This window comes from Gracilinanus agilis, chromosome 6 (assembly GCF_016433145.1).
Source record: "Gracilinanus agilis isolate LMUSP501 chromosome 6, AgileGrace, whole genome shotgun sequence".
NCBI classification, from domain to species: Eukaryota; Metazoa; Chordata; class Mammalia; order Didelphimorphia; family Didelphidae; genus Gracilinanus; species Gracilinanus agilis.
Window position 1 is genome coordinate 210,005,265 of NC_058135.1, and position 15,088 is coordinate 210,020,352.

Consider the following 15,088-nt stretch of genomic DNA (forward strand, 5'->3'; position numbering starts at 1 on the left):
TGGACTTCACAGAATCAGACATAGAAGAGATGTGGTATATTAGAGAGAATACTGGACCAGGAATCAGAAATTTGGTGTTAAGACCCAGCTCAGCAATTAGCTCTGAGACCTTGGGAAAGTCATTTAAATTCAAAGATCCCAACTTTAATCATCTGTAAAGATCAGATAAAGGATATATTTAGTAACATCTGAGATTCCTTCCATGTCTGTCATTCTAATATCCCTTCCAACTAAAAATCTCTAGCTCTAAAAAGATGATTAATAGTCTTTTTCCTCCTTGTAGGCTTATAGCAAATATTCATAGAGGAATGAAATCCATAGGAAATTCAATATTTTTCAGAGCCCAGAGTTTTTCTGGTACAGCCAAATCAGGAGGTAGTGTAGCAAATGTAGACTATGTTTCATAGTGGGGGTGGAGAACACAATCTATCACCATGAGGCTGAGGCTTTGGAGAAACAGGTTGAGTCAGACCAATAGTCAGCTTGCAAAGATCACTTATTCCTGCTTCCTGTTGTGGTGCTGATTTTCCCCCTTCACGTTTGTTTTGGTATCTGTCCTTGGCAAATAATAATTTCCATTCATCATTTATTTTTAGAATAATATACCATTAGATTAGATTTTAATATTTAATTATTAATCATATAAAACAAATCAATATTTAATATTATAATATTGTTATGACATATAATAATAAGTAAATATTTGTTTATTAATAGTATTCTTATAGTTACTATCAGTTCACCCAAGTCTTCTCATTTTTCTCTGAATGTCTCATCTTTATCATTTCTTTTGGTACAATGTTATTCCATTACAGTTTTTACACAAGTACCACCCTTTGCTCTATCACTCCCTTCACAAGATGGTTTACACAGAGGAAGAAACCTGGAGGTTGGAAGAGGGGTTGTATCATAGAAGTGCAGTTTTGTTTTCTCTCTTTCTTAGGAAAGACTAAGAAAAAATTTTAAACATAACTTTAAATTCTGAGTTTTAGAGTCCCCAAGAGAGCAAATATTCTCTTTCTTCCTTATGAGAGACCGAGGTTATCCTAGTTTCTGTCACTGCTAAACTCTTCTCCTCTTAGCTATCATCATTTTTCTTCTTCTGTCATAGAAAAGTAGAAATGTAGTCAGGCACCATCCTTTATCATCCATTCACATGCCACAATTTGTTTAGCCATTCTCAATTCAACCTTGTTGTCAGTTCTTTATGATCACCAAAACAAATGAACAAGCTAAAAATGGTTATGAATATTTTGGAGTATTTGGAGCCTTTCTTTCTGTTTTGGGGGATCCAGCAGTGAGAAATCAGATTTATGGAGTATGAATAGTTTCACCATTTTGAATAATTCTAAATTCTCCTATGGATGGCTGAACTAATTTGCATCTCAGCTACTAGTGTATTTGTGTGCCTATCTTCCTACAACTCCTCTAACATCGATTGGTCTCATATCCAATTTGCTAATTATGAAGGGAGGTCTCAAAGTTGTTTTTTTTAAACATTTATTAATATTCATTTTTAACCTGTTTACATACTTTATGCCCCTACTTTCCCCTTCACCCCCCCGCTCTCTCCCCACCCATGGCTGACGCACATTTCCACTAGTTGTAACATGTGTCCTTGTTCAGGGCCTATTTCCATATTGTTGGTAGTTGCATTGGTGTGGTAGTTTTGAGTCCACATCCCCAATCATGTCCGCCTCAGCCCATGCATTCAAGCAATTGATTATCTTCTATGTTTCCTCTCCTGCAGATCTTCCTCTGAATGTGGGTAGCGTTCTTTACCGTAAATCCCTCAGAGCTGTCTTGTGTCATTGCATTGTTGCTGGTACAGAAGGCCATTACATTTGATTTTACCACAGTATATCAGTCTCTGTGTACAATGTTCTTCTGGCTCTGCTCCTTTCACTCTGCATCATCAAAGTTGTTTTAATGCACATTTCCCTTACTATTTGTATTTTAGAGTAATGTTTCATATTGTCATTTATAGTTTGCAATACTCTTTGTTCATTGTGATGCATAACAAAGTGAGCAGAACCTGGAAAAGAGTATAAATAATTAATAACAATAATAACAATGATAGCAGCTCACATTATGTGCCAAGTACTATGCTAAGCACTTTATAATTATTATCTAATTTTTATCCTCCTAAGAATCCTAGAAGTTAGGTGCAATTATTATCCCCATTTTACAGATGAGGAAACTGAGGCAAACAGTAGCAAAGTGACTTGCAAAGGATCACATTGCTACAGTCTGAAGCCAGATTTGAATTCACATCTTCCTGAACCCAGACCCAGCACTCTACCCACTGAGACACCCAGCTGCTCACACAATGAATGAAATATGCAATGAATGCAGCAGTTTAAAGGGAATAACAGTTAAAAGAAATTAAATGCTATGAAACTATAATAAGCAAGGCTAGCTTTAGAGAAGAGGTGAGAAAATCCATCTCCTTCCTTTCAGTGGAGAAGTTGGGAACCATGGCCAGAAGAACACTTCATTATGTTGTCAAAAAACAGTCAATATATTGAATTTGTTGAGCTGGGTTTTTAAATCCTTTATTTCAGGGAGGAAAGTGAATAGGATGCGAAAGTGAAAGACAAATATAAAAATTTGAAGGAGGAAATTTATTCAATTTATTCAAATCTTTTAATCATATCTTCAGTTAGGGCCACAAATGTGACAGACCTTCTAGCCCTAGCCACCAGTAATCTGTTTTACAGTTCGGTGGGGGGTGAGAAGGGTGTAGAATAGGGAAGATCCAGTACAGCTCCGTTAACTAACTCATTAACAGTTAATTAATAGTACAGTTAATTAACTCATATGCCTTTCTAGATAGAAGAGCCATCTAGTCTAACCCCTTCATTTTACACACGAGAAAAATGAAGCTCAATGAGGTTGTATTTGCCCATAGTCTCACTAGTAATAAGTGTCAGAAACAGAGTTTTTCCACTGTAATCCCCTCCCTACCTCTCACCCCCAACTGTCAAGGTCATGATTTTCATCTGGTCATGGATCAGTTGTCTTGCTCTTGTGGATATAGACTTCCATCCTCATCTTTCTCCAGACAGACCACTTGCTAGATCCCATCTCACTTGTTTTCTGCTTCTCAAGGGTAAGCTTCCAGGTCACCAGACATAGCAATTCCTTGCAAAAGAACATTCAAAGTCATTCTGTGGCTTAATGACTCTGGGTTCAAAGTCAAGCCAAGTCAACAAGTGTTTGTTAAATGTCCACTGTGTGTCAGAATCTGTGCTAAGTGTTAGTGAATTAAAGAAAGACAAAACAAATAGTCCCCGTCTCAAGAAGTTGATAATCTAATGGAGGAGACAACTTGCAATGTGCAAACAGGATGATGCAAAGAGGATAAATTGGAGAACAACTCAGAGGGAAGGCACTATATTTTATTTGTTTTTGTTTCTATTATCATGAAAAACACACTTCCATACTTGTTATTGTCATAAGAGCACATTCATACAAAACCAAAACCTCCAAATAAAACCAAAGATACACTGATGTGAAAGATAGTATATTAATCCACATCCATCTGACTCCAACAGTCCTTTCTCATTCCCCATCATAAGTCTCAGTTTTGTCCCAGATCATTAGTAGTAGTCTTAAGCAAAATCAGACAGCCCACCAGAAGAGATTAGAAGGCAATTTGCTGAGTATATTGTAGAGGAGATTCCCATCCAGTTACAGGTTCCACTAGATGGCTTCTGAAGCACCTTCTGGCTGAGATCCTTTAACACTAACACTGACCTGCACCCTCCAAGGCTTTCCTTGCCGTTGTTGATGGGGCAGGCATGCTTGGTCTGGAGCACTACTTTCAGCACTGAATGAAGCACTGGAAGAGTATTGAAGTCAGTGCACAGTGGATTCACCCTAGTCTCAGTAGATAAGCCTTCAACCAAGGCCATCCTATTAAGTCACTACCTCAAGGTCAATGGAAAGACATTCATGGAAGGGGGTGATGAATGGATGAATCTGTAGCACAGTGTTTATGGGATGGCTATCACAATAGAGTAGGATGATCACACCAATTCATTAGCCAAGTGTCAAAGTGGAAAACACAGTGCTCTAAAGGGCTGAAGCTTTGTACTTAAGTCATATAAAGTTGGCCAAAATTCCTGTATCCTACCTCTTGACTACAATATTTCTTCCCTGGCTTGATGTTCTTGGTGTCTGGATTTCCAGACCACTTGGATTTTGAGGTCTCTTGTCCCTGAACCAGCAGTTAGTTTAGACAATTTGGATCCTGGCTCAGACCCCTTATCAACTTCCCTAGAGAGGTACTCCCTTTATATCTCTTCTAGGAATGTCCTAATCATCAAAAAGTTCCAACTTATATAATGCCTTTTTATATTTAAATATATCTGAATTTTTCTTTGCCATCTTCTCTATTTAAAAGTCAAAATGTGTCAAGAATTTTTGTCTTGCATTATTTGTTGTTAATCTATTCTCTCCCTGCCTCTTCCTCCCCACTTCCTTGTAATTGAAAGTCTCTGCAGACAACCCCCACAGCTCACTTATTTGTAATCCTTATGGAAAGCGGATCAGGAAGAATGATGCCTCAATTTTGATAATCACAGGGTCTTATTACAATATTTGAAACTGCATTATGCATGAAGGACATTGTGAGAAATGAATTAAAATGATGTTCTATAGCTTGGCTTTCAAAATAAGACTTACTTCACACCAAGCCGAGAACTTGAGCCATCTTACTAAAAAGTAATCAAGACCCACCAGACCGTGACATTCCCACTGTTCCAACTGAGAACTCTACAGTCATCTTTCAATTATCCGCACTGTTACAGATAAACAGTGGGTCAGCTAATGCTGTGTGTAGGGTCAAGTTTAAATATTTCAGTCTTGTATTCAAGGTCTTCCACCAGTTGAACCAAACTACCTTTACAGTTTTTATCTGACACTTTTCTCCATGTACTACATGTTCCAACTGAGTTCACTCTCTAGATGGCCTACATTTCCCAACTTTTATATCCTTGTTCACCCCATATCCTGAAATACCATTTATCTCCATTATGTCCTGTCCAGTTTTTACCAATCCTCTAAGATCCAGCCCAGAAGTAGCCTCCCCTGTGGGCAGTTAAGTAGCTCAGTGGATTAATAGCCAGGCCTAGAGACAGGAGGTCCTGGGTTCATATCTGGTCTCAGGCACTTCTTAGCTGTGTAACCCTGACCAAGTCACCTAACCCCCATTGCCTAGCCCTTACTGCACTTGTGCCTTGGAACAATACACAATGTTGATTTTAATACAGAAGGTAAGGGCTTTAAAAAAAGTAACCTCTTTCATGAAATCTTCTTTAAACCCCAGCTAAAGAAATGATCTTCCTTCTTCAGAATTCTTAGTGTACTTTATTTTTTGAAGGAATATTTTTACTTTATTTTTCTCAGTTACATATAAAAACAATTTTGAACATTATTATTTTTTTTAATTTCTTAGTTCCATATTCCCTTCTCTCCCCCAGAAGGCAAGCACTTTTGATATGAGTAATACATCTGCAATAATGCAAAACATATTTCCATGCTAGCCACATTGCAAAAGAAAACACAGACGGAAGGCAGGAAAGAAAAAAAAAACAAGAAAAATTAAAAAAGTTGAAAAGATATACTTTGATCTCCATTCACACTTCATCAGTTCTTTCTCTACAGGTGGATAGCATTATTCATCCTAAGTCCTTTGGAATTGTTTTAGATCACTTTAAAACTCTACTATATAATGTCATTATCAGAGACATAAAGGGATGGAACCCAATGATCTACAAGATCCTTTTCGGTTAAAATCTATGGTCTAAGACCCATTGTGTTTGTTTTATTTTATATTTTTAAATCCTTACCTCCTCTCTTAGAATTGATACTAAATATTGGTTCCAAGTCAGAAGAGTACTAAGGACTAGGTAGGCCAAATGACTTGCCCAGGGTCACACAGCTAGGAAGTATTTGAACCAAGAACTTCTCATATTTAGGACTGACTCTCCACTGAGCCATTTAGCTGCTCTGATCCATTGTGTTTTATAGTTATTTGCTTACTTCTTGGCCCCTATATTTTAAATCTTTTCAATGATATTATGATGATATAGATGAAAGCTTCTATTTACTTAGTGCTATAAAGCACATTTTTTACATAAAACATTTCATTTCTACTCTCATACAACCTGTGAAATAAGTAGCTTAAATATTAGTGTCTTCATTTTACAGTTATGGAAACTGAAACTTGGAGAAGGGAAATTACTGACCTGGTCACAAAACCAGTAAAATGGCAGAACCAGAATTCAAGCCCAGGTTGCCCCAATTCTAAGTTCGAGACTCTTCTCGTCACAAAATTTTCATCTTATATTGCCCATCCTGTGCTTGTGTCCCAGTATATTTTGTATTATAGTTGTTTCTATTCAATATTCCTTGCTGTAAGGGAAACATTGTAATGATATTATTCAACATAATAGCTTATTCCTACTCATACTTCACTTACAGTTTACAAAGCACCTTCTAGACATCTCATTTGTTGATAGTGTAGCTGAGTTGAAAAGGCAAAAGTTGAAAGGCAAAAGACCTGGCTTCTGAAGCTAGCTCTTCCCATAATTAACTGAGTCTCAGTTTCTTTGCCTGTATAAGCAGAATTGTTGAACAAGATGATCTCTGAAGGTCTGTTTCATCTCTAACATTCAGTATGTTTCCTATCCTTCTGTTCAGCCTTTTCCAAATCCACACTAGCAGTTAGCACAGAGATTTTTAGAAAATAGACACAGAATAAATGTTTTCTGTTCGTTGTCATCAAATATGTGTCCTCTACTTTCAGGGTCAGTGACTAGGTGGGTCTGATGGGAGTAGCTGAATCAGTAAGCAGGAGCTTCACAGCAGATCATTAAGGGCCCTTCAGATAAAGTGTTCTTTGGATTTCATCACAGACCCTGAAGGCATCGTTGCTCTTCCTTAGAGATCAGATTGTTTGTGCCTTCTCAGTCCTATCTACTGCCTACAGGTCACCTTCCAGGTCCCAACTATAATCAAGAAATATTGATTGTGGAATCATAGACCAGAGGATATGAGAGCTAGAAGGCATTTTAAAGGACTGGGCCCATCTCTTTGTTTTATAGATTAGGAAAATTAAGGTGGAGCAAATAAATTATGCAAGGTCACAGGTAGAATACAATGAAATTTGCATTGGAACCTACATCTTTGGATTCTAAATCTAGGAATTTTCCACTTCACTCAAAAACAATAGGTATCAACCATGGTTAAATACCATGCTGGGGAAAGTGACACATACTAGAGAAAGACTACAGAACCATTAAATGTCGGAGCTCTAAGTCTCTTCCATTTATTTCATTTTGTTTTACAGAAAAGGAAACTGAGGCCTGGAGAAAGAAAAGTGAATCACAGCAGATTCAGATCTAGAACCTAGGTTTTGTTTACTTTGAGTTCAATATTGAGAATGTTTGAAATCTTACTGTAGATTTTAGTTACTAAAGCTTAAAACTTTACCAAAGCTTTTGAAACGCTCTACCTCATTCAATCATTTAAGAATGCATTTTTGCTAGACACTAGCAGAGAAGTCAGTTGGATAAATATACACACACTCACACAACATAGAGGTTAGAATCTAGTTTTAGCATAAGACAGAAATGAATGGTTTTAATACCTGCTGAGTGGAGAGAGGCAAGATAATGTGCTTTGTGGTGTTTGAGGGGGAAGAGTTGTTCCTGAGGACAACAGGAACAGTCCAGGAAAGGCTTCATCTAAGGGTTGGCATTTGAGTTAGGTTTTAAAGGATAGGTTCATGGTCAGCTTGCAGAAATAGGGAGGAAGGGCATCATTGACACAGAAAATAGCTTGAACAAAGACTCAGCGGAGGAGGACCACATACCTCATCTAGGTACAGAAAGCAGATGAGAATAGTTTGAGTAGAATAAGATGAGAGGAGGCTGGGTTCTGAGGGAAGCAATTCATAAAGGTGAAGAATTATCTCACTTTCTCCTCACCAGGCATAGTTTTTGCCCTGGATGAGTTTATCTATCCCTTGGGGAGTCAACATGCATACTTGCAGATGACATAGATAGAATCCTAAAGACATTATGCTTAGACTAAATATCCCAATTAGCACTAACATGTATGTTTTAAGGTCCATTCCAATCCTAAAATCCTAACATTCTCTATTGTATGTTCTAGAAAACTGTTGGCTTTTCTGTTTAATCATTATGTGAAAGTGGGACTTTCTAGACATGAAGACAGGATCCCTGAAATCACTGAAGATAGAGATCAGTTTGGACCTTAGAGTCAGGAAAGGGTTCTTGGAGAAACTGAGATATATTTATTCTGAGCATGCACATCACAGCCAATGGAAGTCAGAGGTACTCTATATTGTAACTGTAATCTGTAATCCATTGTAATCCAGTGGTCTTTTCTCAGATCTCATTCTACCTGTCCTCTTCTTTGATGCTGACATCAGCCTTGCTTCTAAAACAATCTTTCCTCTTCTGGTTACCATCAGAATTCTCTCAGTTTTCCTACTTATCTGATATTAAAGGGTGGTTACATGGCACAGCGGATAGAGTATCAGGCCTAGACTCAGCTTCATGAGTTTAAATCTTACCAACTAGGTGACTGTGGGCAATTCACTTAGCTCTGTCTGTCCCACTTTAAAAATGGGGCTTTAAAAATGAGCTGGAGAAGGAAATGGCAAATCACTTCAGTATCTTTGCTGAGAAAACTCCAAATGTGGTCATGAAGAGTCAAACTTAACTGGAATGACCAAACAACATCTCTTTCATTCTCAGCACTCTTTATTAGGCTGTCGTCTTTCTCCTCTCTGCTAAGTGTGGACACTCCCAAGCTTCTGTCCTGTACCCTTTTCTTTCCTCACACTATACACTTTCCCCGAGTGATCATTTACTCCCAGGAGTCACTTTTTGTTACTTTTATGCAGATCAATCTCAAACCCATATATCCAGCCATAATCATTCTCTCAAATTCCAGAGGCATATTGCATAATGCTTCCTGGACTATTCCCCCTGGATTTTCCAGAGACATTTAAAATTCCACTTGCCCAAAGGGGACCTTATTATATTTTTCACCAAAATCTCTCTCTTCTTTAATGCCCCCTCTTTCTGTTGATATCACTATCCTTCCAGTAATTCCAGTTTTTAACCACAGAGTCATCTTGGACTCTTCTCTCTCCTTTATCTCTCCATTACTTCATCTGGTCAGTTGACAAATTTGTCAATTCTACCTCCACAACATTTCTGTCCCATTCTTTCTGATAATAGGGTCACCATCTAGTTCAAGTGCAGATCACCTCTTGCCTAGACTGTCATAGTAGAATCCAAACATGTCTCTTTGTCTCTGTGCTCTTTCCTTATAAATCTTCCACATAGCTGCCAGATTGAGAACCCTAAAAAGCAAGTAGGACTATGCCACTCTACTAAAAAATCTCTCTCTCTCTCTCTCTCTCTCTCTCTCTCTCTCTCTCTCTCTCTCTCTCTCTCTCTCTCTCTCTCCTCTCCCTTCTCTTTCTACCTCTACTTTCTTTTTCTCTCCCTCTCCTTACCTCCATTTTCTTTATCTGTGCCTCTCCTCTCCTGCTCTCTTTTCCTCCTTTTCCTTTCTGTCCCTCCTTTTCTTCTTTTCCCTCCAGTCTCCCTCCATCCCTCTCTCTTCCCTATTTCCCCACCTTCCTCTTTGAGGCCAAGAGCTGCTTCATTTTCTTATCCTTTGCACCTAACAGAGCTTTTATTCTAGTAATTCCTGAATAAGTCCATGTGAAATCTCCCAGAACTGGTTTGAGGGTAAGACTATGAATGAGATATAATCCACAATGCAGGCCATCTGGAATTGGTACTAGAGAGATTATCAGTGAGAAGAAATCCAATCAAAGTCTTTAATGTACTTTGGTTTGTTGGAAAGAGTTTTGATTAAGAATCACCAGACCTAGGAGCAGCTAGGTGATTTAATGGATAGAGAGCCAGGCCTGGAGACAGGAGGGCCTGGGTTCAAATCTAGCCCCAGACACTTCCTAGCTGTGTGACCCTGGGTAGGTCACTTACCCCCAACTGTCTAGCCCTTACCACTCTTCTGCCTTGAAACCAATACTTAGTATTAATTCTAAGAAAGAAAGTAAGGTATTAAAAAAAGTCATTAGTTTTAGCCTTCATGGGATTGGGACAAGTCACTTCAATTCTTTTGAAACCAGCTTCCTCCTCTGACCAACATGAATAATATGATAATATCTGTGCTATCTGCCTCACAGGGCAGCCACAAGGCTCATATCCAAGGAAGTGAGAAAGAGCATCCTCCAGTGCTGATAGATATTGCTATTTTCCTTGCTCAGAATGGTTCTTTTAGCCATCATCAAAGGAAAACTCACTAACATCTTCATGTTTTGCTTGAAGGAATCACAATGGCCTTACTTGTTTGCTGTGATCGTCATTCCTGCCTTTGTTCAACTGGTGAGCCTCCCTTTTCTGCCAGAAAGTCCACGGTATCTGCTCTTTGAAAAGAATGATCAGGATGGGGCCGAAAAAGGTATGAGCCTGTTTTGTCCCACACTACATAGGGCTGGGTCCTGCCCTTGAATCTGGGCATGTGGTATGGCCAGGTCATAGAGTGTGTAGGTATATCTGCATGGCTTTTCACACATATAAACACACATACATACACACATATTTATGTGTGCATACATGCACATATATATATATATATATATATATATATATGAATCAGTGGTTTTCATTTTCACTTCTAAAAAATTTGAGAAAGATTTCTTCTTATTGGAGTGACTAGAGAACATAATGAAGAGAAAACTGGACTTAAAGTTAGGAGTCCTGCCTTTGCGGTCTGACTGTGTAATTATGGGCAACTTATTTGACTTAACTCCCAATTTCCCCACTTAAAAAATAGAGATAATGAGGCTTGCACAATCAGAAAATCCCCAAATGCTAAAGCTGGAGAGATCTTGGAGATCTTGTCACCTAACCTCTTTATTTTACAGATGAGGAAACAGAGACCCCAAGACACTGAATATTTACCTTCAATTTATATCACAATTAATGGAGAAGGCAGACTGTGAAACCAGATCCTCTGCCTACAAATCCTGTTCTTTCCATATGCCATATATATATATGATCATAGGATTATGATGGTATTAAAAAAGATTAATTAGTTTATGGTTTTTCTCACACTGAGCCTCAGTTTCTTTTTCTGTAAAATGACAAGGTTTGATTAGATGAACCCTGGGGGCAGCTAGGCCCTTGAATTGAGAGGCAGGCTCAAAGATGGGACATTTCCTAGCTGTGTGACCCTTGACAAGTCCTTAGTTCTCTAACCAATCTTCTGTGTTGGAACACAGTATTAATTCTAAGATGGAAGTTAAGGGTTTAAAAAAATATCTCTGGCTCTATAACACTGTGGTTTTCTATATTGAAAGTGCTTTGAAAACTATGTGGGTCTACTTTTATTTTTTTCTTCTTATACTGTGAGTTCCCGTTCTAAATTCTGTAAATACACTAATGTGTGGAACAATATTGCAACAACAGTAACTAATTATGGTTTTCCCCTAAAGCAACAATAAGCTGACTTGCTTTGTTATTTTAAGATCTGTGCTAGATCGCCCTGTGAGTTATAGGTTTCAAAAATATAACTACATTGAAATCATTGACCTCCTCCATATTTTTAGGGTGATTAGGAAGATGGATCTGGCTAGAGTCTGGGATGGTAGTAACACATTAGTAAGTCATGAAGCCCTTCAAATATAGCCATAGTGGTTATGGCAGATGTGAAGAAAAGATCCGAGAGCATACAACATAGAATGGTCGATCTGGAAAGGACCTAAACGAGATTTTTAAAAATCTCATCTCCTTCCATGTGCACTGCTCTCTGTTCCCAATGACACCCTTCAATAACAGTAAATATAATGGGCAGTTAGATAGTGCAGTTGATAGAATACTGGGGCTGGAATCAGGAAGACCTAAGTTCAAATCTAGCCTCAATTGCTTGCTAGCTGTGTGACTCTGGGTAAGTCATTTAGCCCTGTTTACCGCAGTTTCCTAATCTGTGAAATGAATTGAAGGGAAAAAAATGACTAACCACTACAGTATCTTTGCCAAGAAAACTTCAAATGGGGTCATGAAGAGTTGGACATGACTGAAATGACCACATGATAGAAATGATAGAAAAGATAAAGAAAGCTGTACCAGTTGGACTCTTAGCTCGTTGAATGTCCATATTCCAAAAAGTAGAAGAGATGAAAGAAGAATCTACTCCTGTGGTATATGGAGGAGGTTAACTGTTCCTCTTGCAAGAATTGAGAATTATAGACTTTCCATTTACAAAACCTTGCTGAGAAGGACAAGTTGGGAGCTGGCCAGTCCTGAACAGTCAGGGATTCAACTTAATATGAAGGAATGGCCACACTCCCAGGACTTTAGTGGCCTGATCACCAAAGGGTGAGGCAGGCACCTATATGGCTAATAACATTAGGAAGAGGCCCAAGTAGACAAAGACTCCCCTATGCAATCTGAGAAGACTAAGGAGCTACAATCCTGAGGATGGAGGGAAGGAATAGCCTACTGAGGAGCAGGAAGGAATGAAACTCTTATCTTTTTCTATATTCCTATACCCCCATATTAATTTTCCCCCTCAAAATAACATTTCTGACAATGAAATTCTAAGGTGGAGAGGACAGAGGGATGTAACAGGCATACAAAAAATATAATATCCTGGGAAAATGTGACAAGGGGACAAGTTCTCCATTAAGAGATTTTACTCTAAATAATCTCAGAATTATAGAATTTGATTTCAAAACATAGAAAGGAACTATGTTGTTGAATTTAGCTTTGAAGCATTATTTGCAGGGGTAGCAAGGTGGCTCCGTGGATCAAGAGCCAGGTCTAGAGAGAGAGAGGAGGTCCTGGGTTCAAATCTGGCCTCAGTAACTTCACCAATACACAGTATTGATTCCAAGAAAAGAAGATAAGGGCTTAAAAAAATAGAAACATCATTTGCCTTCATCCTCTTCCTTCTATTTATACTTCTACCAGTGCAATCATTTTTTGCCTGAACAATACTAATAGTCTCCTAATTGGTTTCCCTGGCACAAAATGTCCCTTCTCTCTCCAATCTATTCTTAACCCAGATATTAAAATAATATTCCTAAAGCACAGATCTGACCACATCATCAACATGCTCCCAAACATTCTGTGGTTTCTTCTGGCTTAAAATATCAACCTCCTTACCTTGACATTAGGACCTTCCTTTTGCAATCCATATCAGAACATCATTTCTTACATTATTTCCCTTTCCTCTCTTTCACTCTTTCATGCTCCAATTAATCTAATCTTGTTACCAATTCCCTCTTACCCTGCCCCACCTTTCCCTCCACATTTTTACACAGGCCTTCTTCATGCCTGAAACAGATGCCCTGGGGGCAGTTGGTTGCTCAGTAGGTAGAGAGATGGAGGTCCTGAGTTGAAATTTTGCCAGATACATCTTAGTTATGTGATGCTGGGCAAGTCACTTAACCCCACTGCTTAGCCCTTAACACTCTTCTGTCTTTGAACCAATATGCACAAACAATATACTTTGATTTTAAGACAGAAGGAAAGAGTTAAAAAAACAGATACCCTCAAATCTTTTTTTTTTCTTTAAGGCTCATATATGATATCTCCTCTTCTTTTTGTCTTCTCTGGTTCTTCCAATGCAAAACAATTTCTTGTGTCTCAGGAATTTCCAGAATACTTAGCTAGTCTGACTCTTCCTTTATCATCTTGTCACATTTTCCTTGGGTGTCATACCTTTTTTTGTGTATCTGTTGCAGTCTCTGTCTTCTCCCTCCAATTAGATCATAATGTCCTTAAGGTCAAAGGCTGTGCCTTTTTAAAATTTCAGTATACTCACTACTATCCATCAGATCTTGCACATTCCAGGTCCAAAACAGTATTTGTTGACTTGACTAGATCATAGGAGTCTTATTTTTATCTGTAGCGAATTACTTGTCTGGTAGAATAGAGCAGGCAGAGGAAACAATGGGATTTCATCTCAGAATTTGGTATTAACTAACTTGGTGGCCATGGGCAGGTAGATGGTCAGTCAATAGAGTGCTAGGCCTGAAGTCAGGAAGATTCAACTTCCTTAGCTGAAATACAACTATGTGACCCTGGGCAAGTCACTTAACTCTGTTTGCCTCCGTTTCTTCACTTGTAAAATGAGCTGGAGAGGGAAATGGCAAACCACTCCAGCATCTTTGCCAAGAAAATCCCAAATGGGGTCATAAAGAGGTGGACAGAACTGAAAAACAACTTAAAAAATGACTAACCATGCCTATACACACATAACTGGGTGGCCATGAGCAGGTTGTTTAACTGGCTGCCCCCAACCCCAGCTTCTATTTCCTTATTTGTAAAGTAGGAACAAGAATATTTATAATAATTCCTTCATAGAGAAATTATGAGGATAACACTCTGTAAACCTTAAAGTGACACTCAAACTTAAGCTGTAATTGTTATGAGGACATCCCTAGAGGGGGGCATAACCCTGTATGTGCCCTCATTGATATCAAAATACCCTGGTAAAGCTCCAAGAATAAAGAAATCTAGTGGCATTCCCCCACCTCTGTCAAATTCAAGTTTGCCCTTCTAACAGGAACTTTGTATCTTAAAAAAGACTGCAGCTGTCCACCTTAGCTTGTGTTTGCCTAATGTGCCCATCAAAACTTAGCCCTGGGCCTGCTGTCAAGTCCTGTACAGAAGTACTCTTGACTGAAGGGGCCTTTCCATGCTCAAATATGATTCAATAAGACACATCCTGGCTTACAGGCAAGTCACGATGTTTTGAACAGACCACCAGGGGGAGCAAACTGTACACCCCAGACCATGAAATATTAGAACACTTAGAACAGAGAATATTAGTGCTGAAAGGGACCTCGAGGTAGAACACATGGAAAGGCAGCACTCTGAGAGACCTTAACCCACACGGCAAAGGATGTCAGAACTACAAGGAATGTTTCGACTTTGAGCATCTTCCTCCCAGCAGACTTGGACTCCATCCCTGGATCCTCTGGCTCTAATAGGCGAGCTTTTCC

General features: G+C 38.7%; 1 protein-coding gene across 1 annotated transcript in view; it reads left to right on the forward strand.

The window, feature by feature from the left end:
• Positions 1–15,088, forward strand: part of SLC2A9 (solute carrier family 2 member 9) — a 315,386-nt gene that overhangs the window by 91,788 nt on the left and 208,510 nt on the right. The window contains exon 6 of the mRNA XM_044681454.1: positions 10,404–10,536. Coding sequence (XP_044537389.1) covers positions 10,404–10,536 — 133 coding nt within the window. The remainder of the gene's footprint in view (positions 1–10,403; positions 10,537–15,088) is intronic.